Genomic DNA, 25,783 nt, shown 5'->3' with positions numbered 1-25,783 from the left:
TTCCTTGGAATTATACCAACACAAAGGCTATACAGTACAACAAAACCAAATAAAACAACAATGAACCAAAGGAAGCGGTAGATTTTCAAAAGTGCAAATTAAATCCTTAAGTGATTTTATACAGTATCAGTGATTCGTATCAGGTTGTTTTTTTGTATTACCATTTTCTACAGTGCAGAACAATACTGAAGACATCAAAACTTTGAAACAACATATGGAGCATGCACGAAACTGTGACATACAAAAAGTATAAAAAAAAAAAAAACCCACAGGCTACAAGAATGACTGACTGACAGACCGCATAAGAAACAAGGCGATACAAAAAATTAGAACAGAGACGATAGAAACAAAAAAGGCAAAAAGCAGAAACGTTAAAGCAAAACCAGATTAAACAAAAAAACAAGTAATACCAACACAACGATCGCAATGCAGAAGGACAGTAAAAGAGAGTGCAAAAGCCCATCATTCTCCAGCCACTGGCGAAGCAGGCAGGCGCCTGATACAGACACGGCAACCACCGACGGGCATGCAGCGCTGCACCCAGCACCCCAGACAGACCAAACACAGGGCAGCAAATGTGAAAGTAGAGCCGGCGCCAGTGCGCAGCTTTGTCCTCGCCCTGCACTGCGACGACCTCAGACCATCTCTCCAGCAGCTCAATGTCAGTGAGCACCATCAGCTGCCAGGTGGTCCACAGAATATGGGGCACAGTTGAGACTCCAGGCGTTAGCACCCTCCTCCAGGAGCATTTTTCTTTCTTACCCCTGTCGACAGGCAGCCATGCTGAGTCGTTAGCAGCAGGTGTACAGTGCTTGTGTGGCCTCTCGAGATCGGAACACTCATCTGCAAGCAAGGGTCTGGGCTGAATCTGCCACACGTTGGGGTCCAGCCCACGAACCGCCCCAGGCAGGCTCATCTGAGCCGCCAGATGCAGCAATGCGCGCCACCGGCTACCCCATGCCCACACCAGTTCCCACCTACCAAGCCAACAGCTGGGAGACGGCATAGCATCGACTCAACTGGCCCCACACTTATTAAGAAAACAAACAATAATAAGTGTTGCCAGGCAAAACAAACCTCGCCCGGTAGCACTTATGATGAATATGAAAGAAGATATCGCGAAAAGAATAGGTACCCTATGAGTACATGTGGCTACTGCTTATAAATAAAATTGAATTGTTTATAAAATTTACCTTGTTTAAAAATTTAAACACCACTTACTTGATATCGAATCAGTAGCCTTGACGAACCACGAGGTGAATTTCGTTTATCTTTTTATCTGCCGATTATCTTCCGATACTGCGAAGTTATAACGAGGTTTCTCTTATTTCGTTTCTGGTTCTGATTAGTTCCAAAGTTTATCAAGAAATAGAACGGGTAATCGAACTTGATCCGGATAAGTGCTGATTGGTTACAAACGCTGCGTCCTAAATCACTCACTCGTTCACGACGCCCTACTCACTATATAGGAAGTTACTACGGTATATAGAGGACTATACAGTGAGCTCGTTGATTAAATGATAAAACTATTACTTCTTCTTTGCCGCAGCACTACTTTTCGTGATTCATTGTGAGATACTTTGAGTGCACTATACCGGTATATGGTGTAATAATGCTCACTATACTGTACATTCAGACAGCACTACAAAATGGCGACCTGACTATATAGTCCACTATTGCCGCTTTTCCACTACAAACGCGGCTGAGTCATGCCGTGCTGAGTCGGGCTGAGCGGGGCTGTTGGAGTTGCATTTCGACTACAACCGTGCTGAACCGTGCTGGCTGGAAGTGGGTGGACACATTGGGTGGAGTTAGCGAAAGTGGGTGGACGTCAGGTGATGTCGTTAAGCAGCGCAAACAGTGACATCAGTGAGCTTTTAAGCGGTAGTCTCACGACCCGAATAGTAAACAATAAACATGGAGGACATGGAGTCGTTAGTGTTGCTGGTCTTGGTGCTGTGGCTTGTTGTCACCGACAACGCGGACAGATACTGGCAAGAGCGTATAGATGAGGCGAGGCACATAAGGCTTCAGAAATTCTCGTAATTCGTAATTATTCTTCTTCCGGGTTTGCGGTGTTTACAGATCCCAGCGCGCTCGCGGGGCGTGTGTGGGCATGTGAGGACACTCCTCCTCACCAATCAGTGCACAGGGGAGTGTCTGCTCACGCCCCCAGCCTCACTCGGCTCAGTTTGGCTCGCTTCAGCCCCACTCCAAAACGGTGCGAGTTTTAGGGGCTAAGCAGGGCTGAAGCGAGCTGAGTCGTGCTGGTTTTTGGTAGTCGAAACGCGAGCCGTGTCGGGCTGAAGTGAGCTGAAGCGAGCTGAAGTGAGCTGAAAAAGGGTAGTGGAAAAGGGCCATATGCAGTGAGTAGGGAGTGATTTGGGACACGGGGAACTTTCACTATTGTTACACTCATTCTTACATTCTTATACTTGTTCTTGTGTCCTATTGTAATGCTTATGTAATAATTGCAATATTTATGTGCCGTGTGCTATTGTTGGACTCATCCTTACATTCTTACAACACGATGATAATGCGAGATCAGCTGTTCATATCGCGAGATCACAATTTGCCGTTCTGGCGATGCGCATACGCAGTGCACAACTGTTACATCCTTACAGCACGACGACACTGTATATGAGGCAGTAGCCACAGAAACCTTGACCTTAACCGGACGACCCTCAAAATGTTGGAGGTTCTATTTGAGGCCAATGCCCATCTATTCTGAAAGTTTCGTGAAGATTGGTCTAGCCGTTTTCCCGTAATTGTGGACTCCTTCCTGGGGCGAGGTAATAGTAATAATAATATCATACACACCTGTGTGCACATAAGGATATTTTTGTATTTGAGTGTACAAGGACATTCTTATTGCATAACATGTTTATGTATGGTTAAGAAGAGAAGTCGGAGGAGGACACTTATTCTGTATGCTGCTGTGGAACCAGTATGGTACTGTATGTGTGAGGGTGCGTGTCTGTGCGTATGGCTATGAGGTTGCATTATGGTTGGATTATTTCTATGAAGGAATTCCAGATTGCTGTAAAAATTGGTATATTTTCATTATGTGACACAATTTGTTTTCCAAATGGGGAGAAATAGTAGCCTAGTAAACTAGACCCACCCACCTAGCGGCCAAAAATATTTTTGCCTACGAGTGGGTCTAGCCTCGCACCATATCAACAAAACACCCCGGGCATCAAATCGTGCCCGCCAATCGCAACGCAAGGTTTTTGTTTGGATTCTTTGGGTGGGCTTTTGCAGGAGTGACGACAAAGCTGCGCGACGCTGGAGAAAGCGCAACAGGAAAGATGGCTACGGCTAGTGAACAGTGCTAGTTTGACTCCGCTTTGGAATCAGTTTTAGAAGAATTAGACTTGGAGTTTTCGTTGAAACATGAGCAGGAAGAGGCTCTCCGCTCATTCCTTTTCAAGAAGGATGTTTTCGCTGTTTTGCCGACCGGCTATGGCAAAAGTCTGATCTACCAGCTGGCTCCGCTCGTAGCCAAAAGGATGGGGCTAGTTTGTGCAGTACGAAGAATTAAACAGCTTTGAAACATTACTTTTTGATTGTTTCTTATTTTCCCGTTATTTTAAATTTAAGGGAAATTATTTCACCAAACACCACTAAATAAAAATAAAAACTCTCAAACAGTTTAAGCAAACCCTTGAAAAACACTTGGAAAAAAAAAAAAGTGTATGTTAAGTATGTGGTACAGACTCCAAACTTGTGGTCATTATCTCCAAACTTCTTAATATCTAGAACCTGTTTATTAATTAATACGCATTTTGAAAAATTATTTATTTCAAGGCCGCCCCCACTGCTTTCTGTCGCTCTGACTACGTCACAGTCACTGTTGCGCTGATTGGTCAGAGCGTTGGCCTGTACGCACAGAGACAGTTTGAAAGACAGCGGGTTGTTCCTCCCACACCCTTCGGAAATGTCTACGAGCGAGGCCAGACGAAATATTCACATTTAGTCTGGCTTGCCAGGCTAGAGACATAGAGAAAAAGAAACAAAAGAAAGAGACAGAAAAGACAAATCAATGAATTGTGGTAATAAAGTTATGATGTTATTGTGTGAACAGGGATCAGGGTGTATGTTAGTACGGTATGTGGACATGTGCATGAGCATGTAGGAGTGGCGTCAGTTCACAGGCAAGTTTAGAAAGGAAATAATTGGTTTCCAGGTTTGCAAAAAATACTCTTTTTTTTTTTTTTTCATGTAAGATGTGTTCTGTAATTAATTGAGTCGATAATGATGTACTCAGTTTATGTCTAGTTTTCCAGTTCATGAGTGTTTTGTTTTCTTGGCGATGGCAAGGGCGACTAAAACTAATTTTGAGTTATGATATTGCGCGTCAAGAGTTGTTAGATCTCCAAGTAGGCAAAGCTTTGGGGATAGTGGGATGGTGCTGTTCAGAACCAAAGACATGATATTGAGGATGCTTTCCCAGAATTGATGAACTGGTTGACCGTGGCATGGGTATAGGTGTCTGTGGTATTGAGTGAGCAGTGAGAACATAGGTCAGAGGTATTGAAGCCCATTTTGTACGTTTTATGTTGAGCGAGATGCGTTCTATGTTGTATTTTGTATTGTATTAATTGTAGATTTGTAGATGAGGTCATAGTAAAAGTATTAGAGCAGATTTGTTCCCAGAAGTTGGCATCGGTTGAGATCAATAAATCATCTTCCCATTTGTGTTTGGGTATGGCAGTGGTTGGATCTATAGTAGATAGGAGTTTATACATTTTTGAGAGCTGTTTTTTAGAGTCAGATATTGTAATCGATTTTTTTCGAGTAAAGGAGGTTATTGGAGATGACTAAAAACAGTACTGATTTTTGTTTTTAGTGCATTTTTGATTTGTATGTATAGTAAAAACTGATCTCCACTGATGCCATGCCTCTGGCGCAATTCTTCAAAGCTAAGGAGAGTGTTGTCATCAAAGATGTGATGGAGATGGGAGATTCCTTTTTGCGTCCAAATTTGAGATTTTATTGACCAAGAAGACTGGATTTGACCAAATTTGGGGTGTGTCTACCAAAGTGTCCTATCAAAATTTGTCACTGTGTTTTTCTTCCACCAGGCTGTCAGGGTCGGTGAGATGATTTTTATAACAGGGGTGTGGGGTTTTTTTTGGTTTTTTTTAATGGTTTTGCTTAAGAAGGGTAGGTCTTTTGATATCAATGTCTTTGCATTCTGATTATTCTATTTCCAACCATGGGTTTCGATATTGATTTTTGTTGATCCATTTTGTAATGTAATGATTTGGCGCTTCTAAACCTCCATGGAATTTATCGTTTTGTATGGTGGTCAGTTTTATCCAGGGTGGTTTGTTTTTCCAGTAAAATGTTGATATTACTGAGACAAGGGCGGAAAACCATTTTGGGTTAGGTTGAACAGGAATCATTGTGAATAGATGATTCATTTTGGGCAGAATATTCATTCTTACAGTCGAGATTTGTCCCATAAGGGAAAGCGGGAGATTATTCCAACATTTTAAATCCTCTTCCACTGTTTTTGGCAAGGGGATGAAACAACTCTGACAGTTTGGAGATGTTAATTCCAAGGTATTTGATATTGACAGTGGTGAGGGGTAGTGAGATTTGGTTCTGGACTGCATCATCCCACTTAGCTTCGTTGAGGGGTAGAATTATTGACTCCGTCCAGTTGACAGAATAGTCCGGTATGTCTGAAAACGAATTGATGATTTTGAAAGCTTCTTGAAGTAATATCGATGGGTTTTGTCATCCGCATAAAGACTAATTTTATGGCTTGAGTTCAGGATTGAGATTCCGCTAATGTTGTCATTTTGACAGATAGCAGTAGCCACGGGTTCTGTAAAGGTTGCAGAGGGAGAGAGAGGGCATCTCTCATTTAAAGGGGTACAAAATATAATATATACGGTTGCTGATGTGACAAAGTAACGTATTCTTAAGTATTCTATCAAACTTCTGTACTAGAAAACAACGAAATATCTTGGTAATTGTAAATATAATACTTTATACGCTAAACCGCACAAGAGTCGCCATTTTTAAAAGACCGTAACGTCAGCGCTACCCACTGCACTAGCGGAACTCTCCGAAATAGAGGAGATAAGCGTGTAATCATGGCGTCGGGCGCATCAAGTGAAAACGACAGCTCTGTCGAATCATACGAAGAGATCCCGCAAGACACACTGCAAGCAGGCTATGGCTTAGAAGGGTACCAGTTTGAACCTAGGAGAGGTACTTTCGACTCCGGTGATGAAATAAGAGAAGAAAGCTCGGATGACGGCGAGGATGAGACTGATGCTGACCATGGTCATGGCGAGCGTGGGGCAGAGCGTCTGCGTGCAGGTGACACGGCGTGGTGCTCGTGCGGAAAATGTAACGTGGAGTTGCTCACGAGTCCAGCAGAATTTATTTGCTGCAATGAGATAGGCGCCACCCGTGGACTTGCGAAATCGTCGCAAGAGGCAGAAACAGGTATTTCACACGTGCTATTCCCAACCTCAATGAGCCAACACAACTGGGCACATACATACGTCATGAGTGTTACGCAGAGAAAATGAACGTGCATTCTGATTGGATAAAATTAATATCATGGCGGGCTGTTCAAACTGCGGAAATAGTTTGCTCGAGCTACTTTCAAAACACTATAACTTTCCAACCTTAGAACAAAAAACTTTTGTAAGTCTTGAATAAGGTTCATCAATGTGTGTTTTATTGTTATATTTACTCTATATATTGCCCTCTGTTCCCCTTTAAAAAAAAAAAAAAACTTTCACTCAATGTTTTTTTGCACCATTCTGTGTAAACTCTAGAGACTGTTGTGTGTGAAAACTCCAGGAAACCAGCAGTTCCTGAAATACTCAAACCAGTCCATCGGGCTCAAACCAGCACCCATGCCACAGTGAGAGTCACACTGTGAGATCACAATTTTCCCCATTCTGATGTTTGAAGTGAACATTAACAGAAGCTCTTGATTTGTATCTGCATGATTTTATGCATTGTGCTGCTGTCAAGGGATCGGCTGATTAGAGAACTGCATAAAATAGATCAGTCCACAGCTTCTTTGAGAATTCTCTGTTCTTCTTTCACTCTAGCGAGTGAGCAAACAGGGCGAGAGAAAACGGTCACACTCGTAACAGTAACCGCACTTAAATTAGACTTCATTATTCCATGATATTTAACATACCAGGTCTTGCCACATGACGTATAATAACTTCTTCAATTATAGTATCTTGCTTAAGTTTTGCATTTTCTTTCTTTTGGCATAATGAGGCATCTATTATATTTCTGTGTGAGCCCAAGTGGAATGTGATATTCCATTAGATTTCTGCACTTAATCTTCTGCTATAAAACAGATTCCATATAATGGTAGGCATCTTGGGTGAAAATTCAATCCAAATTGCTCTCACTGAATACAGAACTGAATACTGAGCAACATACCTTTTACAGAATTAAAAAAAAAAAAAAAAAAGTTTATCCGTTCTTGAGATATTACAAATCAAAGATTGAAAAAACGGCTTAGTTTTTTAGAAAACTGCCGTAATATTCTGTAATCGGATAACACGGGCCTCATTAGTGAATGAGACCAAATGTTTTTTTTCTGAATAACTTTTTATTGTTTTTTTTTTTTTTTTAAGATATTTACATGGATATTGGCAGGCACATAGATAGTTGTATACGGAATGCAAAGTTTGAAAAAATTAGTAACCGATTATGCAATTTTGTATTTAATTAGTATTAATTATGTTAGTTGGGTAAAACGGTACACTCGCTTCTTCAAAGTTTCACCAAATGGCTTTATTTGTGCAACAGAAAGCTGACCTTAATTCTCATTTATACATCACAAAGGAGAAATCAATGTTAATTACAAATACAAAGTCTGCATAAATAAGCATTGAATGTCGTTCACATCTACCATTCTCTATAAAAATAAAATAAGTAATAAAAGATTATTTCTAATAGCTACTCTCTTTGTGCTCTGTAGGCCTTTGTATTTCTAAGTAGGGCCTACTAGTGTTTATATGAAAGAATATAACTGATTATTTCGATTAATATTCACAGCTTTCAAGGCTAACCTCGAAAAAACTGAGAGAGCCACATCCAATAAACATCCATCCATCCATTATCCATAACCGCTTATCCTGTGTAGGGTCGCGGGTAAGCCGGAGCCTATCCCAGCTGACTATGGGTGAGAGGCAGGGTACATCCTGGACAAGTTGCCAGATCATTGCAGGGCTGACCCCATAGACATAAACAACCATTCACATTCACGCCTACGGTCAATTTAGAGTCACCAGTTAACCTAACCTGCATGTCTTTGGACTGTGGGGGAAACCGGAGCACCCAGAGGAAACCCACGCAGACACAGGGAGAACATGCAGACTCTACACGGAAAGGCCCCCGTCAGCTGCTGGGCTCAAACCCAAAACCTTCTTGCTGTGAGGCGACAGGACTAACCACTACACCACCATGCCACATGTTTATGGAATAAACAATTCCATTTAAATTGAATTGAAATTGACACTCGCGTTTCTGACTTCCGGTTTTTAAAATCTCATTCCGACCACTGAGATCTCACTATTTTTCATCAGAACAACTACAGTTATATTCTAAAATGGTTATTTATTGACATGAATCAGATTGATTTGAAAAAATAAGTAGGTAAAGCTATGAAAGCTCATTTCAAATTCTCCCATCAATCATGACGTCAAAACTAGCTGACGGGGAAATTTTGCCGAGTACGTCATCAGAAACCATGGGAGCTAGAGAACATCCCTATAGGGGTTATCTGATAGATATTCATGAGTAATCCAGTCAGAGACCGATCAGAAGAGAGAGAACCTGACCGCTTTCTCATGACTCAAAAAGCACTGGTAGTTTCCCGATGTCATGTGAGCAGAGAGCGCACTCTGTTGTACCAACTTCAACCTGCCATTACTCCCAAAGTACTGAACAGATCTTGACCAGATAAATTTCTTTGAAAAGCAGAAATTATAAGCCTTTTAATCATAGTATTCACAATAGAAAATATTCACGAGTTAAGCAATGACAGGTTTGTTAACTTAGATGAGCATCTGGATGCACAATTTTCGCAGCACGGCCAGCGAGTGTTTGATATCCCTATTAATTGCTCTGGTTTATCATTTTGTGGCTAGATAAACAATGTGTGTTTGAAGGCACAAACGCACTAAATGCACAATAATCTTGCCATTCATGTTGTGTAAACACTCCAAACTTGGGGGGGGGGGGGGATTTTGACTGTTTTCTACATTGTAGAACAATACTGAAGACATTAAAACTATGAAATAACATATGGAATATATGTTTTTTACCAGCTGGGAGGTCCGTATGGTGAAATACCATGACCGAGGTCTTGAAAGTACTGAGCGAGGCCCTCTGGGCCGAGGTCCGTATTCAAGGCCGAGGTCACGGTATTTCACCATACGGACCGACCATAAGCTGGTAAATAATATATTTATTTTTTTCTTTACCAAATTCTAACAGAAAATGGAGAGCGCCCGAAAGGGAAAACCGAGCCGAGCCGCCATTTTGAATCCTCATTCACGGCTGTAATGCAAATGGCTTCCTCCTCGGTATACAAGTGCACTTCCATGGCAGGAAAAAAAAACTATATTTTGCCACCTATGTAGTCCCCTATTTATACAAAATTGAGTCATTCAAGAATCAGCCATGTTTTTGCTCGGTGTCATCAAGTTACATGTTTTTAGCTTTCTCCTGAAATGTTTTTATTTTGTCTTCCTCAGGGTAGTAAAACTCGCTTTCGCTGTGAACACTGTCGTTACCGCTATCCATGATGTAAAATTAATGCTATTCTCCTGAGAAATGTGAAAATAAATGTTGACAAAAATTGCTACTACGTTTGTTTGTTGTTTGTGAACGAGCGAGTCGCCAGTGGTCCGTAACCGGGGTCCGTATCGTAGGATACAGACCCGCTCACCAGCCAATCAGAGCGCAGGATTTGATGGAAACCAGACCGTGAAAAAAATAAATGGAATTATGTGGTAAACTAAACAAAATCTCTTTCATATTTTAGGTTCTTCAAAGTAGCCAGCGTTTACCTTGAAGATGCTTTTACACACTATTGGCATTAGCTTAATCTGCTTCATGAGGTAGTCACCTGGAATGCTTTTCAGTTAACAGGTGTGCCTCGTCAAAAGCTAATTAGTGCAATTTCTTGACTTCTTAATGTGTTTGAGACCAAATAGTAAATAATAAAAATACAGTAAATAGCCCTATCTGAATGCCAGTGGTCAATTGTACTTTAATGGACGAAAAGCATTCGCCCTATCATTCAGAGATCGCAAATGAGAATCCCGATGATGCCACAGCCATCTGTGTCCAGGAGCCTAAGAGAGCAAAATTGGCATGGGAGGGGAGCCGTACACTCACTCTCCCCCCTGTGAATTACAGTAACACTCATGGGCTTCTGTGAGCTCATGCATACGGAAGTGGGTGGATAGCACTTTCCTCCGAGAGTATTACGCTGCCCCCTAACCTTGCATAGGCAGCAGGTCGAAAAGATGCAGTCGGCTGGCGTCACATGCCTCGGAGGAAGCGCGTGATGATCCTCACCCTCCCTGATTGGTAGCCGGGTGGGTGTTGGGCATGACTAAATTAGAGAGAAAATTAGGGGAAAATAAAATAAATTTCTCAGTCCCCTGGTTATAGACACTTGTAGCATTGTCACAATTTTCTTTCACGCCACCCTGTAGACCAGATTTTGCCTATTAAAATGGCACCGTGTCAAAATTTCTGAAATCTGAGCTTTTTAATCACGAGTGAAAACCCCAAGGGTGCATCTTTTATTTGGAATTTTCTCATAAATCTGTTGAGCACGATGTCGTTTGACTGTAGCATGTTATGAACTTAGTAGTATAGCACATTAACACACAGGATAATATTCCTGGGAGATTTGTATGTTGTACTGTATGAGGAATAACAGGTTGAATATATTTTTTGTTTGTTTGTTTTTCTTAGTAAATATATCCTGTGGTTGTGTGGTAGACAGTGATGGGAATAACGGCGTTACTTTTTTTTAGTAACGAGTAATCTAACTAATTATTTTTTACATCGTTATAACGCCATTCCCGTTATTTACAATAAAATACTATGCATTACTTTATTAAAGCTGTTCTCATCTGGGACGCTGCTCGCTCAGCCTTTCTTTACTCTGCTTTAGTGTGGGGCGGGGAGACACGAGACAATGGCACAGTAAGCCAATCAGAGTAGATTTGGACAACATACGTAGGTAGGCCACGCCTACTGCACTACTGCGCGCTCTTTCAATCGGAAGACACAGCGATGGCGAGCGGTCAGCCCAGCACTGCGCTTTCACATTGGAAATACAGCCATTACTTTTCATTACTTGAAATAAAAGGCAAGAGTGTTTACGTGCAATGCACATTATGTCGAGGAACAAAGCGTTTGTCCTCGTCAGTGGCCAGTAATTAGTAACATAATTTTAATAACTACAAAAATATATTACATTTGATAGATGTCTTATCTCACATTGTCCCACAAAAATATTAATATAGTGTAGATAACGTTACTAATTGGTTCTGTTAAGTGTCCATTTCAGTCATTAAACACATTTAACATTCACTTTTATTATGATTACACTAATTGAATTTGATTTTTTTTTTGAGGGGGAACAAAATGTAACGGAATGATTACTTTCCCTGGTAATTAGTTACTTTTATGACAAAGTAACTCCGTTACTAACTCTGTTACTTTTTGGGAAAAGTAACTATAACTAATTGCTTTTTGAAAGTAACGTGCCCAACACTGGTGATAGATGTACACAATGTGATGGTCTTTGTGGTTTCTGACGCATTGTATGTAGGTAGACTGCCTTGGCAAAAAAATGTATATGAACAGGACTGTGAGTCTTATTTTGCGTAGAAATTAATATTCTGTATACGTGCTTGTTTGTATGAGACATATTTTTGATATAATATGAAGAATCTAATGAGCTCGCTCTCTCTCTAACTCTTTTATACATTATGTATGACCCTTTCACATCTTCCCACACGTTGGTAGAGAGACGGTATGAGAAGCAAAGCACAACTCAAGATGTGATGAAATCTTGTGTCTTCTGAGTGGCTGTGCATCGCAGTAGTATATTACAGCAAAATCTCTGGTGAAAAATGTAAAGCATGATTTGTTACTTATTCAGTAATCCCTCTGTGGATAAACCCAGAGCAGGAGTGTTGGAGATGGAAAAGTGTGGTTATGTCACTAAGAAGTGTCAGATTGAAAGATGAGGAGTCATTTACTAATTGTGGTCCATTGGAAAGGCAGTCTGTACGAGGTGATATTTTCCTTTGAATACGCCACTCATGTCTGCAAAAGAGTTATGAAAATTTAAAACATGCGCTCCGTTATCTATAATTCATCTGAAAATGTATCGTCACTCTTTCTCAGCTCAAGTCAGAATAAGTTCAGCTGTGTGCGTGTATGCTTTGTATGGCAGATTGTTCACAAATGGCAGCATTTGGTGCCTTCCGAGTGCCCACTGATGCTGCCAGCACCCAGTCAGGCCTGTTAAACGATCCGCAAGGAGCAGCTAGGGCAGTTAAACGATCGGCACTGGGTTTTGGTGTGTCGGCCAGGCACTTCAGACAAGCTCTTTAAACGACTCGTGCTGAGCTTCCTGTGGGGACCATTTTGTCGTTTGGCTCTGTGGAAACTTGTGTCTTGCGTTCTGATTGGCTGAGCTCCGGCCCCTTTTGCTCAGTGTGAGGCCTGATTGGACGAGAGAAAGGCCAGGACAAGCTAATGAGATGTGGGAATTGGGACCCATCTGCTGAACCTTTGTCCACTTCACAGTCTTTCACACTCGTGTTCTTGAATCAGTGCCACTTTAATTCCCCTACCGGCCTGGCATTCTTGCACTTTTGGACTGAAATCCATGAGAGTCTCTTTCTTGCCTTCTCAGTGTGCCTAGTCAAACAAGTGTGTTTACGTATTTGCACTCTTAATGAATGATGATTGGAATAATTGATAATTTTGCTTTTATTTGAAAAAGAAAGTGAGCTTTTAATTCTTTTAATTCTTCCTCACTTACGGTGACAAAGCGATTGGCCGCCATTTTGCCGAGTCGCTCGAGGTGATTATCGAGAAATGGTTTGAATTTCTCAACCAATCCGCATGCGCGATTTCCTCCGTATTTATACTAATTAAAAATACACGCCTGTATGTGTTGCTAAATAAAGTATTATAGATTGAGCTTGTTTTGGGTGTGTATCAGGTATGTGGGGGGAAAAGTGTGTTTTGTTTTTAGTATTTCTCTGTCTGAAATCCATCACTTTAGACCTGTAGATTTGTTACTTGGATAAAACTTGGTTCTTCTCTTTGGAGTTTGAGTATAATGCTGCGTTATGTTAACAATGGCTTATTAATCAATTCGTTCATTCATAAATTACTGATCTTTCCATATTTTAGTGCCGGATTCTCAAGAACAAGACATCTTTCTCTGGAGAAAAGACACAGGATTCGGTTTCAGGATCCTTGGCGGGAACGAGCCTGGAGAACCGGTGAGACGCTCCCACGCATTGCTGTTGTGTAAATCTATGGATCTATACTCTCTTAGTTGGTAGCTACTTAAAATTCAACATAAATACAGTGGGGCAAAAAAGTATTTAGTCAGCCACCAATTGTGCAAGTTCTCCCACTTAAAAAGATGAGAGAGGCCTGTAATTTTCATCATAGGCACACTTCAACTATGAGAGACAGAATGGGGGGAAAGAATCCAGGAAATCACATTGTAGGATTTTTAATGAATTAATTGGTAAATTCCTCAGTAAAATAAGTATTTGGTCACCTACAAACAAGCAAGATTTCTGGCTCTCACAGACCTGTAACTTCTTCTTTAAGAGGCTCCTCTGTCCTCCACTCGTTACCTGTATTAATGGCACCTGTTTGAACTCGTTATCAGTATAAAAGACACCTGTCCACAACCTCAAACAGTCACACTCCAAACTCCACTATAGCCAAGACCAAAGAGCTGTCAAAGGACACCAGAAACAAAATTGTAGACCTGCACCAGGCTGGGAAGACTGAGTCTGCAATAGGTAAGCAGCTTGGTGTGAAGAAATCAACTGTGGGAGCAATTATTAGAAAATGGAAGACATACAAGACCACTGATAATCTCCCTCGATCTGGGGCTCCACGCAAGATCTCACCCCGTGGGGTCAAAATGATCACAAGAACGGTGAGCAAAAATCCCAGAACCACATGGGGGGACCTAGTGAATGACCTGCAGAGAGCTGGGACCAAAGTAACAAAGGCTACCATCAGTAACACACTACGCCGCCAGGGACTCAAATCCTGCAGTGCCAGACGCGTCCCCCTGCTTAAGCCAGTACATGTCCAGGCCCATCTGAAGTTTGCTAGAGAGCATTTGGATGATCCACAAGAGGATTGGGAGAATGTCATATAGTCAGATGAAACCAAAATAGAACTTTTTGGTAAAAACTCAACTTGTCGTGTTTGGAGGAGAAAGAATGCTGAGTTGCATCCAAAGAACACCATACCTACTGTGAAGCATAGGGGTGGAAACATCATGCTTTGGGGCTGTTTTTCTGCAAAGGGACCAGGACGACTGATCCGTGTAAAGGAAAGAATGAATGGGGCCATGTATCGTGAGATTTTGAGTGAAAACCTCCTTCCATCAGCAAGGGCATTGAAGATGAAACGTGGCTGGGTCTTTCAGCATGACAATGATCCCAAACACACCGCCCGGGCAACGAAGGAGTGGCTTCGTAAGAAGCATTTCAAGGTCCTGGAGTGGCCTAGCCAGTCTCCAGATCTCAACCCCATAGAAAATCTTTGGAGGGAGTTGAAAGTCCGTGTTGCCCAGCGACAGCCCCGAAACATCACTGCTCTAGAGGAGATCTGCATGGAGGAATGGGCCAAAATACCAGCAACAGTGTGTGAAAACCTTGTGAAGACTTACAGAAAACGTTTGACCTCTGTCATTGCCAACAAAGGGTATATAACAAAGTATTGAGATGAACTTTTGTTATTGACCAAATACTTATTTTCCACCATAATTTGCACATAAATTCTTTAAAAATCAGACAATGTGATTTTCTGGATTTTTTTTTTTCTCATTTTGTCTCTCATAGTTGAGGTATACCTATGATGAAAATTACAGGCCTCTCTCATCTTTTTAAGTGGGAGAACTTGCACAATTGGTGACTGAAATAAATACTTTTTTGCCCCACTGTACATATTATTTCTAGATGCTTCAAAATAACACCCTCATTAAATGAGAGATCAGTAGTCTGATGTTTCTTGTCCAGACATGCCAAAAGGATCTGAGCAAAGTGTTTATGGCAGTCTGCCTAGCTAATGCTTGACATAGCACATTTATTTGATTATGACACATCTCATGATGGAGTGTGTTAATAACACAGGAAAGAGAGGCTCATACTGTGTGTGTTATTGATGTATTAGATCTACATTGGCCACATAGTGAAGTATGGCGCAGCGGACGAGGATGGGCGCCTGCGCTCTGGGGATGAGCTGATATGTGTGGACGGAACAGCTGTGGTGGGCAAATCCCACCAGCTGGTGGTGCAGCTCATGCAGCAGGCGGCCAAACAGGGCCACGTCAATCTCACAGTCCGCCGCAAAACAAGCTACGGAGGTACATGCGCACACATCCAAAAATACACACACCACCTTCCAGGTAGATCTGTTTTGACTTTGTTTAATTTGCCCTAGTTTGACTTAAACAGCAATTTTGAAGTGGATGCAAGCTGATGCGAGTACTCAGACTCATGCATATAAAAGGTTGCCTGTTCTTTAGGTACACCCAGCTTATTCGTACACTTTACTGGAAATTCCTCACGTACACCTCTCATATAGGTCAAGTTTGTGTGTGTATAATTGTTGTCTGTAGCTCAGCTGCTGCTATACACAATTTGTCAGCTCTCCTGTTCCTCGTGCACCAGGACCAGCCAGATATTATTTAGACGATGGAGCATTTTCAAGACAGCAGCTACTTTGACTTTTTACATAAACATTCAATTTTCTGTGACAGTTGTTCCAGTTTATGGTTTATGGTACAGTAATGTGCTCGATCTAATACCTGATCCTGTGTAAGGCCTGCAAAATGGACTTGCATAGCAAAAACTCCACATAAACAGATTAAAAATGTTTGAGATGGTGACGTTTTCTCTGAGGAGAAGTTTACTATCTAGCAATTATGAAAGGAGTCCATAATTTTACATAATTTGTAATAATAAGAGGTAAAGCTTCAAGTTTCTTGACACTTAAAGCAGATGCGCAGAGCCATGGCCTCACTTTCGTTTATAAACGCCTTGAGACCTCAGGAATAGTTTTAAGCGTTAACAATAAATCTAATGTATAGTAATTTTTACAATTAGTGATTCATATAGGTAGCAGTCCGAGTGAATGACCTTGACGTCCGTGACGTCACCGCAGGAAGTCTATCGGTCTCATTGCCATTTCCGCTATACTAAAACACAGAGCTGACTGCAACTCTGACCCTCCATTTTGAGCTAATTTATCGCCATGCCACGTAGATGTGCCAGCAACACGACAGAAGGTGGATTTACATCGCATTCATGGCCCAAGAATGTTCAAACTGCAAAGATTTGGACGTGTTTTGCAAGAAGTTCACGGGCACATTGGGCGCCTACGAAGTGGTCTCTCCTCTGCTCTGCACATTTTACTGAAGACTCGTACGAGACCTCTGATCTGTTGAGGAGCGTTGGCTATAAACCCGTATTGAAAGAGGGTGCAGTACCAACAATTAAAGAAAACCACAAGAAAAGGAAAGCATGTTCAGTTGCACCAGTTCTCCCGGAGTATGAGCTGAGGGTTGTTGGTAAAACCCGGGACAGAACAGGATGGGACATATCGCCCGGGCAGTGACCTCCCCACGGTTGTTGCTAAAACCGGTGATGATAATAATAATAAGTTAAATTTATATAGCGCCTTTCAAAAAACCCAAGGACGCTTTACAATTATAGACAAGGAAAGAAAAAATAAATAAATAAAAATATAATAAAAAGTAAAAAGTCCACCAAGTAGGGGTCAGGATGTAATTCCCGTGGTGTAGCAGCCACAGTCCCACCAAAAGGCGCACGAAAACAAGTCCCACATCTCCAGCACCGACGCCGTCAGCAACGTCGCTCGAACACCACGCCGTGGATCCACACAGCGAGCAGAGAAGCTCCGCCACGCAGAGCGCTGGTGTCCCCCAAACCGCCTGCACAGCCGCTGCGACGCCACCGAGCAACATTGCTTGGAACATCACGCCAAGCGTTAAAGCACAGAGCGCTGGACAACCACGATGTAAATTGAGCAACAGGCTCACTGCAGTCCACAGCTGGGAGCACAGGCATCACTCACAGCGAACCAAGGCCTGGAGGGAACCGACGCCCAAAACTGGGTCCGGAGCTACACCACAACCGGCGGACAAAACACTCAAACACCAAACTACACAAACACACAGGAAAGAAAAAAAAATAGAAAAAGAAATAAAATAAGAGCTCCGGTGAGAAGCGGCAGCCAGAACGCGCACGACGTACTCTCAACCGGAAACGGAAACGAAAAAAAACATATGTTCCGTCCCGGGTTTTAGTAATTGCCTGAGCCAAGCATTAATAGCGGAGTACTCAGTATGGAGAAAGAGTGGACCAGCCGTCTGATTTCTGTGTTGGATATTGCTGCCATCTTGCTCTTACGTGGAAGAAGCGAATGAATTGAGAACTGAACGAACAACTAAAAGTCAGATTGTTTTGAAACAATCAGCCACAAGATCGGCTTTCAAGAAGTGAGAACACAGACGGGTAAGATGCGACTCTCATTTGGATACAAAACAACAAAAACACTCATTGTTTACCTGCATTTAGATTAATACATCTAACTTGTTTTGTGTGTTCAAGTTACCGGTATAAGATTATTTAATTTGCTTCAGAATGTGATTGTCTCAGTTCATCTGATTATTTAATTAGCCTTTTACATTTTATCAGTGAAAACACATGCATGTACATGTATGTTGCATAAGTTATAACACCCATCCTGTTTTAATGAAAGTCAACCCACAATCAACGAAATCAAATCAGTCTTAGTTGAGCAAGTCGGTAACGGGATTTCTTACTTTCACTATAAATTGTTTATTTATATGACTTTGGTCTATAGCTGTCAAAGGTCTCGGCCTTAAAACCGGTTCCCGCTGTGACGTCACGCACTCAGGGCTGGCTGGCTCAGCGGGGCAGCTCGAATGCCAACTTTGCGGTCGATTTTAACTCTCAGAAATATATACATTTTTTTATTCCCATTTATGCAGCATACAAGAGTCAAGAGTGGAGATCCTATCCACTCAGAAATGTATTTAAAAATAAAGGTTCTGCGTATCTGCTTTAAGGACAAAAAGAACGGCTGGTGAGGAAACAACTCTTTATCGCTACTATAAAGTAAATGATGACAGGAGCTTGTTTGTGGGTGTTCCATAACATTAAATATAACGAGATGAATTAAAAAGTATGATATAACAAAAGTATGATGTGTTATTTTACATTTAATTAATAAAAATTGTTAATATTGGCATGTCGCTGTGGCATAAGATGTAGAATACTTTTATACACGTGGTTATTGGAAAATTATCAACAACTGGGTGGTAAAGTTAAAGGGATAGTTCGGGATTTTTGACATGAATCTATATGGTATCCTCGTCAGCAGTGTCGTGCATCCACACTGACTTACCCCCGACAGTGTTCTGTGAGCCTAGATATTGTACAGTGTTGGTCAGTGCACAAGTAGTTCCAGCAGGTTTCCTGGGGTCTGCAAAGTAACACGTTTTTCTTCTCAAAACAGCTCGTGTTCGAATGAGTGATTTATTAGCATAACAAAACCCTTGTAGTCCAAAAAGTCACACTTTGTAATCGCTTGGGGCTACTTTCTCTCAATAGCGATCAGTGCGCGCTGTCACTGTTAACAGTTGTGTGCGAGCTAGCCAACAACTTTCATTAGTTGTTCGACAGTGTTTAGCAGCAGCAAATTGCTTTCCTCCTCAGTATACAAGTGCGCTTCCATGGCAGGGAAAAAGAAACTACCACTGCTGCCTATGTAGTGCCCTATTTATACAAATAGGAGTCATTCAGGATTCAGCCATGACACGGAGCAAAAACATGGCTGAATCCTGAATGACTCCTATTTGTATAAATAGGGCACTACATAGGCAGCAGTGGTAGTTTCTTTTTCCCTGACATGGAAGCGCACTTGTATACTGAGGAGGAAAGCAATTTGCATTACAGCCGTGAAGCAGCTCGGCTCAGCTTTCCCTTTCGGGCGCTCTCGTTTTCTGTTAGAATTTGGTAAAGAAAAAAAAAATAAATATTATTTACCAGCTTACCGGGTCCATGAACATAAATCTGACAGCTAACAAGGTCGGGATATAAACGAATCGAATACAAACCACCCGCCGGGACTCCTACTTATGCGGCTCCAGCTTATCCTTGAAGCTGGAGCCGCAGCTGGATGAAGCCGGCAGCGCGCAGGAAAATAGTGCCAAGCGATTTCGAGGTCTGACTTTTTATTTGGCAACGGTTTTGTGATGCAAATATATCACTCTTTTGAACACATACTGTTTTGAGACGAAAAACGTTTTACTTTCGTGACCCCAACAAACTTGCCGGACTACTTTCGTCTGGACCAAAACTGGACAAGAACTGGACTCACAGGATGCTGTCAGGGGTAAGGTCAGTGTGTTTGCACGACACTATTGATGGGGATGCCATACAGATTCATGTCAAAAATCCCGAACTATCCCTTTAAATCTGCTTTGTGTCCAGGTCACATCGCAGCACCTTGTTGATTATCTTCCTCTAACAGCACACCCTGTTGTGTTTTATTCCTTATTAATATCCTTCCATTGTTGCTGCTGTGTTGTCTCATCTAAGATTACATCATAAAATAATGCTCTGTCAATTCTTGCATATAAATTTGTAATAGAATATATATACTTTTTTTTTTTGTATCGTGTATGCAGTGTGTAAGGGTGAGGGAGACGTGCCTCCATCCCCCGCTTCGTCTCACCACAGCAGCACTCAGGCACCATCTCTGACTGAGGAGAAACGCACGCCGCAGGGCAGCCAGAACTCCTTGAACACAGTCAGCTCAGGTTCAGGCTCCACCAGTGGCATTGGCAGCGGTGGTGGAGGAGGAAGCGGTAGTGCTGTGGTGCCTGCCGTGGTGCCTGCAGTACCCACTGCCTTACAGCCATACGACGTCGAGATCCAGAGGGGCGAGAACGAGGGCTTCGGCTTTGTCATCGTCTCATCCGTGTCACGGCCTGATGCCGGCACTACATTCGGTAAGAGCATCTTTTGTGTGTATGGGTGTGTGTTTCTGTGTTTTACACTTTATATACATATAGTCTATCGTCAGTGCAGAATTATTGTTTACCAAATGCAGTTCTGGCTGATGAAATAACGTCAGTTAGATCGCCGTAGTTTAGAGCTGGAGGGTAAAAGAGTTTGTGTACGAGTTCATGTATGTGATCTGCTGCTGCAGTATCACCCAGGCCTGTAGTACTCGAGTCCAGGACTCGGACTTGAGTCCGACTCGTGCCCTAATTTTAAGGACTCGTGACTTGAGCACTGATGACTCGGACTCATGCATTGACTGCATTCGGACTCGTAAATTGGAGACAAGGACTCGTATTTTTCTTTATTTTTGTAACATGCCATCATAATTTGGCATTAAATATTTATATCTACATTAATTTTCGTACTAATTTCCTGCATGAGTGTCACACCTGCGTACCTTGGCGTGTGCATCAGAGAGATTCTCGGGCGCGCTTCGGACAGCACGCACGCCAAGCAGACTCTCGTGCACGCACTGTAAATGACTCGTACCTGCACAGGATTAAGGTGCAATCAGCTCGCCTGTATAAAAACTGTGAAAACACATTTACTTTGCGAAGTATTGAGTTGCATTGCTGACACATTACCGAGCCTTATTTCCTTGTTTGGTTTCCTGATCCCTGATGTCCTGTTTCTCGTCTTTGATTCTGCCGAGTCTACGATAGCCTGTTTGTGCCTCACTCGACCTGTTGCCTGTTTCACCGTTTTACGATTTTGCCTGCCGTTCTGGATTGTTTGTCTTCACTTGTATTAATAACCACACCTTCTGTACTTACATCTGTCTCCCAACCATCTCAGACAGAATACTTCGCACCCGCTGACAAAGAGAAGCACATTCACCTGTTCATACGTGACGTTCAGGAACAGACTAATGTTAATGGTGCTAAAACAGCCACCGTCAAATGGTGCGGTTGGAGTCTTGTTCTCAGACTCGACTCGGATCAAGAGTGGACTCGGACTCTGCTCGAATTTGTTTTAGGTTTTTTTTTTTTTTTTTAATGACTTGGACTCAATTTGGACTTGAACACTGGGGACTCAAGACTGGACTCGGACTCGAGGTTTAGTGACTCGACTACAACACTGGTATCACCGAAAGGCTTTGATGATCGAATGACCCTCATACTTCTGTGGAGATTGATAATGATCTCATTACTGTAGGCTAAATCAAAGGTAACTGAGTGTTTGAATAAGCCTGTGTGTGTGTTACAGTATAAACCACTTTGAAAAGTATTGCATGGTGCACTTGACTTGTACTGTACTTGTGACATAAGTCGAGGACAAATGACAGAGACGAAAAAAAAATTAAAAATATCACTTCAGTTAATTTGTATTAATGTGTCCATAATCTGCCGTTAAAGGGCAGGAACTTTGTGTGCACGCACATGCATGCACGCACGCACGCATATGTGTAAAAATGTCAAGAAGTGCGCCTGACACAGGTGATATTCTGATTAGATTTGTTTTGCCTGACAGTTATTTATAAGTCCTCCACCACACGTGCACACAAACACTCCTGTAGCCCATGACTTGCACCTCTAAACCTCTTGTCCACTCTTCTACATCCACCAGCTGTTTTGATTTAAAGGTATGCATGCACAGAGCAAAATTAAAAATGCACACCTCTCTACAGCACTGGGGGATGAGAGCTCTGTTCCACCTGAATAATGACTTTCACTGATTTTGCCTCTTGCTACCAGCCTAATTACATATCCAATTAACCGGTGCCTGATTTGACTAAATGATATGATTAGATGATGAGTGATATGAGAGGAATTGGCTTGGTTGCTTGGTGAATTAATTCTGTTCTTCCATTTTTCTCCCCTTTCTCCCATTTTCTCTGCTTCTTCAACTTTGGGAAACAAATTATGGCCTCTGTCTTAAACCACATCTTTCAATTCGTTGCTATGTTCTTGTTACTCTGGTTTTTCCATCACATTGTGTCTTCCTGTACTTTATCACATGCTTATATATACACATACACACACACACACACACACACACTGCTGTTGATGCAGCAGCTGGAAATGCATGTGTGGCCATGCCCCATAAAATAGGCCGGATCATCGAGGCCAGTCCGGCAGATCGCTGTGGGAAACTGAAGGTGGGCGATCGCATCCTTGCCGTCAACGGCTGCTCCATAACCAACAAATCCCACTCTGACATCGTCAACCTGATCAAAGAGGCTGGGAACACAGTCACGCTGCGCATCATCCCAGGAGATGGTGAGTTTTAAATCATGCATTATCATATTTTTGGACCTACTGAAGCACACGTATCCACTTTCATTATCAAAACAACGAAACTGAACTTCATATTCAAAATTGGTCTGTTCTACCTAAATAGGAGAACCAGTTTTTAATTACTTACTGGAAACTAATGAAGTTAACTTCTCAAACAAGATTACTTTAATTCTTCCCTAAAATAATTTATCTGACCTGAAATCAGACATGACTTTTTCCCTCTTTAGCTCACATCTTTGGACAGATTTTGCATGATTTTTCAACTGTGCTAATAGCTTAACCTTCAAGCGACCAAGCTATTTTAGCGACTAATATGACCGGGTGGGGTTATTTATGACTCCTCTGTATTCAGTACACGAATCTGTATACCTAGTTATTTTCTCTTGGTTTTACATACCTGCACCACTTCCTGTCTTCAAGACAGATACTATAAAAATATATAAATGTAGATGGGTATGGTTTACAACAAATTTTAATGCAGAAAGAGGGTAAAGAGACAGCGTAAGAAGAATATTATGTAATCTAGACAGTCTTTGTCTTACTGGAACATTTACTTGATTCAACAACACTGACTGAAAATGTATCATGAAAATAAAAATATGAGCAAAAACACCCATTGCAGTGTTGATGGGATCTTTGTAACATCTAAACTAGTGACTTGCGCTACGTTCACACTGCAAGGCTTAATGCTCAATTCCGATTTTTTTGTGAAATCCGATTTTTTTGTGAGGTCGTTCACATTAACAAATATATGCGACTTGTATGTGATCCTCAGTATGAACGAAAAGCGACCTAAAAGTGTTCCGCATGCGCATTGCAGGATACGACGACGTCACACGCAGTGAGCATGGCCAGTGTTTACGGAAGTAAAACCGCCCGGTTGCGGTATGACTTATCCAATCTAGCTTGAATAGCTGTATCCCCCCAAATGGAAATCAGCTCCCTAATCTCTGCGTCCTTCCATTGAGAAGATTCAGAACCTTCACAGCCCGAAGCGTCCCTCGCATTGATGTCATGCGCAGATACGTTTTTTGAACTGGGGGGGACAAAAAACTGGGGGGGACAAAGCTGCCAGCAAACCAACCCCAACCCCGATATGCCTGTCAAACTTGTTGTTAGTAACCATAGCAACCAAGCTCGAGCTCGCAACCTGTGCAGTCTGCGCAGCTCAACCAACCGAATATCAGTCTTTGTTTTGTTTTATGTGAATTGTTGCAACTACGTCTGTACTGCTGTGCACCTCAATAAACCGAATGGTAATTAGTCTTTTGATTTTTCCGTGAGGTTTGCCTTATGCAAAGAAAAACAGCATAGACGTTTTTTCCTCCCTATAAGTGGGGGGGACCGAGCGAGGTGAATTTAAATCTGGGTGGGACGAGTCCCACCCTCTATCTGCGCCCGTGGTCATGCGCCATGTTGTTATAACTTTTTTTGAGAGACCCGCCGCCTACTTCAGCGCAGAATAGTGACGTTTGTGGCTTGCTGATGACGTGCAAGGCGGATGAATGCGACCTGGCGGTTCAGACTGAAGTCGCATATGAAAAGAGCGGATAGGAATCGGAATTAGGACCACATATCCAAACGGCCTGGGTCGGATTTGAAAAAATCGGATCTGTGTCGTTCATGTTGTCAATAAAAGATCGGATACAGGTCACATATGGGCGAAAAGATCGGATTTGAGTCACTTCAGCCTGCAGTGTGAACGTAGCCTAAGTAATATGCTAATACTAGCTAACATGCTATTTCTAGCGGATATGCTAATACTAAAATGAATTATCTCCATCAATTGAGCTATTTTCATCATCACTTTGGGCCTCGAGTATCTGTCTCAATGCTTCTGCAGCTGTCAGTCTAGCTGTTCTTGGTCTACTTGCCATAGTTCACTGCAACAAAAATACAACGTATAGAAAAGTAGTTGGTAAAAGCAAAATTTGATAAGGAATCACTGCAAGAAATCCTATGCTTCTTTCACAATTTTTCATGACTCTTGCCACACCATTCGGCCGATCCCTGCAAAAACCTATGAACAGTTGTAGGACAAGTTAACTGACAAATTCATGGTAGGAAACATTATTCGGATCAAATGTATAAAAACTGCACACAAAATTATGACACAAAACGACCCCATTCGGTCTCTTGAGGGTTTTTTTTTTTTGGTCCATAACCTTCCACTAAAGTGTGAAGACATTTTTCATGCCTCGAAGTGGCCTTTGACTTTGGACTATGTCACGCTGATAATCAGACAAAAATAGAAGCTAATCAGCAAACATATATCTCAAGACTGTAACGAGTCAAGCAACAGTATAATACACATCCACTGACAAGGTGCCGGTGCAAGTTTATCAAACCAAATGGCACTGGTTTCAGAGCTGAACCATTATTTCACCAGATATGAGAGTTTACTAATGCATGCTGTGAACTTAACAACTTTCGAGGGTTTTACAAGTTTTAACTCTGACTGAGATGATCAGTGTCTGTTCACAACACACAGGTATCATCATAGACAATGATTACATCAGGATATCAGGTACATATTAACTCGAGCTACATTTTCATCTAACTCTGTTTAGTTTGTTGCAGTTGGCAGTAAAATGGTTGTTTCTACCTGACACTACTGATTCATGGTTGTAATATTTTCATTTTCTATCAAGAATCTTCCACTCCCATAACCCCCCACCCCTACTCAGGGCATGCTATCAGGATGGTCCTTAAAATAAATGTTTCTCAAGCTGTTATGGTGATGTAACGATGCTGCCTGTGAGGCTCTGATGCCATCGCAGCATTTCATGACTGGAGCTTAACCAGTTTTGCCTGCCAAGAACCAGGTCTTTTGCTTTGGAACATGTTAGACTGTAGAAACAAGCTATCTAAATACTGATCTAGATCGAATATCATTCTGGGTCTCATTCAATTAGCATTTGCAGAAATGAGACATTATTCAGCCTTACAGTATAAGATACTAAGTGTATATACGTACAGGGGGCTGCAAAAGTAGGTATACAGTAATGAAAAACAAAACGTTCGCACAAAGCGTTATTTTATTGATTATGTAAACATATCAATGATAAACATATTAATCCTTCAGATCAGGGCTTTTCAAAGTGTGGGGCGTGCCTCCCCTAGGGG

General features: G+C 41.9%; 1 protein-coding gene across 16 annotated transcripts in view; it reads left to right on the top strand.

Annotated features, from left to right (window-relative positions):
* The window catches only part of LOC132892991 (membrane-associated guanylate kinase, WW and PDZ domain-containing protein 1-like), a 371,376-nt gene that overhangs the window by 315,013 nt on the left and 30,580 nt on the right, over positions 1-25,783 (top strand). For 9 of the 16 annotated variants that reach the window (XR_009655496.1, XM_060931640.1, XM_060931638.1 and 6 more), the window contains 4 exons: positions 13,459-13,550; positions 15,475-15,667; positions 20,042-20,365; positions 22,433-22,639. Coding sequence is in view for 15 of the 16 variants with exons in the window: in XM_060931640.1 (XP_060787623.1) it covers positions 13,459-13,550; positions 15,475-15,667; positions 20,042-20,365; positions 22,433-22,639 (816 nt within the window). In the remaining variant the exon portion in view is untranslated. The remainder of the gene's footprint in view (positions 1-13,458; positions 13,551-15,474; positions 15,668-20,041; positions 20,366-22,432; positions 22,640-25,783) is intronic. The other 7 variants (XM_060931644.1, XM_060931639.1, XM_060931646.1 and 4 more) reach the window with 2 other exon arrangements.

Source organism: Neoarius graeffei, chromosome 10 (assembly GCF_027579695.1).
Source record: "Neoarius graeffei isolate fNeoGra1 chromosome 10, fNeoGra1.pri, whole genome shotgun sequence".
Classification (NCBI taxonomy): Eukaryota; Metazoa; Chordata; class Actinopteri; order Siluriformes; family Ariidae; genus Neoarius; species Neoarius graeffei.
This window is presented reverse-complemented; position numbering and strand designations above follow the sequence as displayed.